The sequence below is a fragment of the Propithecus coquereli genome, unplaced genomic scaffold (assembly GCF_000956105.1).
Source record: "Propithecus coquereli isolate 6110/MARCELLA unplaced genomic scaffold, Pcoq_1.0 Scaffold643, whole genome shotgun sequence".
Classification (NCBI taxonomy): Eukaryota; Metazoa; Chordata; class Mammalia; order Primates; family Indriidae; genus Propithecus; species Propithecus coquereli.
Window position 1 is genome coordinate 1,165,694 of NW_012152430.1, and position 3,521 is coordinate 1,169,214.

Sequence of the window (3,521 nt, forward strand, 5' to 3'; positions counted from 1 at the left end):
GGGTGGGGGTGGGGGGTGGGCATTAACCTCGCTCTCGCCCGGTTCGCACTCACAGGCTCTGGAGACCTGGGCCTTCTGCGTTCGCTCTGGGAGGTGGCCCAGATTTATGTGCATTACTGCCTGATCACTCCCCTCCCTCTAAATTCGAATCCGCAGAGATCTGGGGATATGCCGTTGACCCTGTTGCAGGACTGGTGTAGGGGGGAGCATCTGGACACCCGGAAGTGCATGCTCATCCTGGGGATTCCCGAGGACTGCAGCGAAGATGAGTTTGAGGAGACTCTCCAGGGGGCTTTCAGGCCCCTGGGCAGATACAGGGTTATTGGCAGGATGTTTAGGAGGGAGGAGAATGCCCATGCGTTTCTGCTGGAGCTTGCACAAAATATCGACTATGCTTTGGTCCCCAGGGAAATACCAGGAAAGGGGGGACCCTGGGAAGTGGTTGTAAAACCCCGTAACTCAGATGGAGAATTTCTCAATAGACTGAACCGCTTCTTAGAGGAGGAGAGGCGGACGGTGTCAGACATGAACAGACTCCTCCAGTCGGATGCCAGTTGTTTGGCTCCGAGAGTGGCTATATCACCAGATTTCTGGACCTGGGCCCAGACCCTGGGGGCAGCAGTGCAGCCTCTGCTAGAACAAATGTTGTATCGAGAACTAAGAGTGTTTTCTGGGAACACCATATCCATTCCAGGGGCATTGGCCTTTGAAGCCTGGCTTGAGCACACCACTGACATGCTACAGATGTGGCAGGTGCCTGAGGGGGAGAAGAGGCGGAGGCTCATGGAGTGCCTGCGGGGCCCTGCTCTACAGGTGGTCAGTGGGCTCCGGGCCAGCAACGCTGCCATAACTGTGGAGGAGTGCCTGGCAGCCCTGCAGCAGGTGTTTGGACCCGTGGAGAGCCGTAAAATTGCCCAGGTGAAGTTTTGTAAGGCCTATCAGGAGGTAGGAGAGAAAGTCTCTAGCTTTGTGTTACGTTTGGAACCCCTGCTCCAAAGAGCTGTAGAAAAAAATGTGGTGTCACGAAGGAATGTGAATCAGACTCGCCTGAAACAAGTCTTGAGTGGGGCTACCCTTCCTGACAAACTTCGAGATAAACTTAAGCTGATGAGACAACGAAGGAAGCCTCCTGGTTTCCTGGCCCTGGTGAAGCTTCTGCGTGAGGAGGAAGAGTGGGAGGCCACTTTAGGGCCAGATAAGGAGAGGCTGGAGGGGCTGGAAATAGGCCCAAGGCCATCTGGAGTCAGTGGGGTTGGGGCAGTGCCTGTGCCTGCCTTGGGCGACAGTTTTGAGGCGAGGCTTTCCCAGGGTTGCCGGCGCCGGAGGAGCAGAGGCCAACACCGGAGGGGTGGTGTGCCGAGGGCAGGCTCTCGAGGCTCAAGAAAACGGAAACGCCACACATTCTGCTACAGCTGTGGGGAAGATGGCCACATCAGGGTAGAGTGTTTCAACTGCTCCAACCAGCCCTTGGTAAAGCAGAAGAGACAGATTGCACATGAATCGGGAAACGGAAACTGGGCTTGGGACAAGAGCCATCCCAAGTCCAAGGCCAAGTAGGCTCAGGACAGGACAACACTTTCTACCACAGGCCAAGGAAACAAAAGAAATATTGGAAGGTAGGGATGGGGAAGCCCCTGCAAAGCGCAGGGGCCCTGCCTGGGGCTCAGATGCAGGGCAGCCAGGCCCAGACCCAGCCCCCTGACCCAGCACCAGCTGGAGGGGGCTCCACCAACCAAGACCAGACCACACCCTGCTCAGTGAGGGCCGGGCACAGGGGCCAGATGAGGTGCCAGGGATGCACATGGGAATCTGCCACACCCAGCACCTGGGATGACCAGGCCCCAGATGGGGACCCCAACAAGGCAGGGGCTAAAGAAGGTGTGGCTGGGGACCCTGGCCTGGGCGACAGCCTGGTCATCTGGCCACCTCCCAACACCCACCCCGTGGGCTCTGAGCTAAGCATGCCCACTGGCCTGGAAGAGCCTGCCCCCTGGCCGCCCCCACCAGAGGGAGCCGGGGCTGCTGGGGAGGAGCCTCGAGGCACAGAGGCAAAGCCCCGCAGGGAAGGCCACAGGCTCCAGCCCATCTTCAGGATCGTCTACACTGCGCTCGGGGAGCCCCAGGAAGGCAGCACCCTCGAGCTCCTGGGTGAGTGAGGGCAAGAGACCCCAAGGCCCCGGGAGCCCAGCGCCAGCTGAGGCACAGTCGCTGACCCCCGTGTCCTGCCAGGGCTATGCAGGCAGAGGGCCCAAAGACTGTGGGGAAGACTCCCAGCAGGGGCCCTGGGTGCCCAGTGGGCCAGTGTTCAACAGTTGGCTTAGGCCACAGTGGGTGTGCAGGGAAGCCTTTGTTCCAAAGTAGCAGGAGCAGGAGCAGGAGGAGGAGGAGCAGGAGGAGGAGGAAGAGGACAGGGCGAAGGAAGAGAAGCAGGAGGAGGAGAGGAAGAGGAGGGAGGACTTGGTGGGGGTGTGTTTTGTTCACCTTGTGTTTATGCAGAACCACTGGAGACCTGGAGAGACCAGGCAAGGAGAGCCTGGCGCTGATGTGGCCAACACCTCTCAGCAGCTGCCAAGGCCAAGGCCAGCCCCAAACCCCGACAACTCAGGCAGCCAGGCTGGAAGCACCGTTAGTGGCCAGCTGTGGCCCTGGCCACCACCCCTGGCCCTTCCTGGTGACCCAGATGACCATGTTTGCCACCTGACGGGGAGGGAAGAGGCACCCTGGCCGTGACACCACCGCACCTGGCCCCAGCCCCAAACCCTGCCAACTCGGGCAGCCGGCCTGGAAGCACCCGTGAGCGGCCGGCCGTGGCCTGGGTGAGGGCACCCGAAGACATCTGCCACCCGCACTGGACTGGGAGACCTTAGAGGGAGAGAGGCCGTCTCAAGGGTGCCGGCTGTCTGGGCCTCCCAAGGGGGGCCCCCCATTCACCGTCCCCGGGACAGGCCTCACCCTGTTCTGGGAAGCCCACCCTTATCCGTGTAGGCCCCATAGCGACCCACGTGTCAAGCACATGTGCCCCCTCCCCACCCCCAGCCACCAGCCACCTTTCCTGTGCAAAGCTAGTGTGTGCCAGCCCCAGGGGGCACGTCCCAGCCTGTCCGGCCAGCCGCCTCTCGGCCCGGGCACGGGCTGTGGGCTTCAGTGCCAGCCCAGGCTCTGCTCGCTGTTGTCCAGTGTCGTGAGCTCAGCCTCTGCTTTCTCGGAGTAGATTTAGGCCAACCGCCGCTTGTCCTTGCGGAGATGTGTGTGTTCTTATCCCAGAAGTTCCTCCCCAGAGACCCGGAGCACAGTCCCAGGAGGCAGCGGGAAGGATGGATGACGAGGGCGGCGGGGACGCGCACCCCGTGACCTCGGGGAGAAGAGCTGGACCAGGGACGGACGGGGGGGGGCTCTGCAAGGCTCCCCAGGGACTGTGCTTTGATGTCCCACCCCTGCTGTCCCTCGTGACTCAGTTTCCTCGACGTGGTGGGGTGTGTCCCACTGTGTTTTCCAGTGTCCCACGACTGTCCTGTGCCGGC

The 3,521-nt window shown here is 61.1% G+C and overlaps 1 protein-coding gene across 1 annotated transcript; it reads left to right on the top strand.

The window, feature by feature from the left end:
* Positions 1–61: 61 nt before the first annotated feature.
* On the top strand, positions 62–1,568 carry PNMA3 (paraneoplastic Ma antigen 3). The gene has a single exon (XM_012659960.1). It carries the CDS (start codon positions 169–171, stop codon positions 1,555–1,557), a length of 1,389 nt encoding a protein of 462 aa, XP_012515414.1. The 5' UTR covers positions 62–168; the 3' UTR covers positions 1,558–1,568.
* The last annotated feature ends 1,953 nt before the right edge of the window (positions 1,569–3,521 follow it).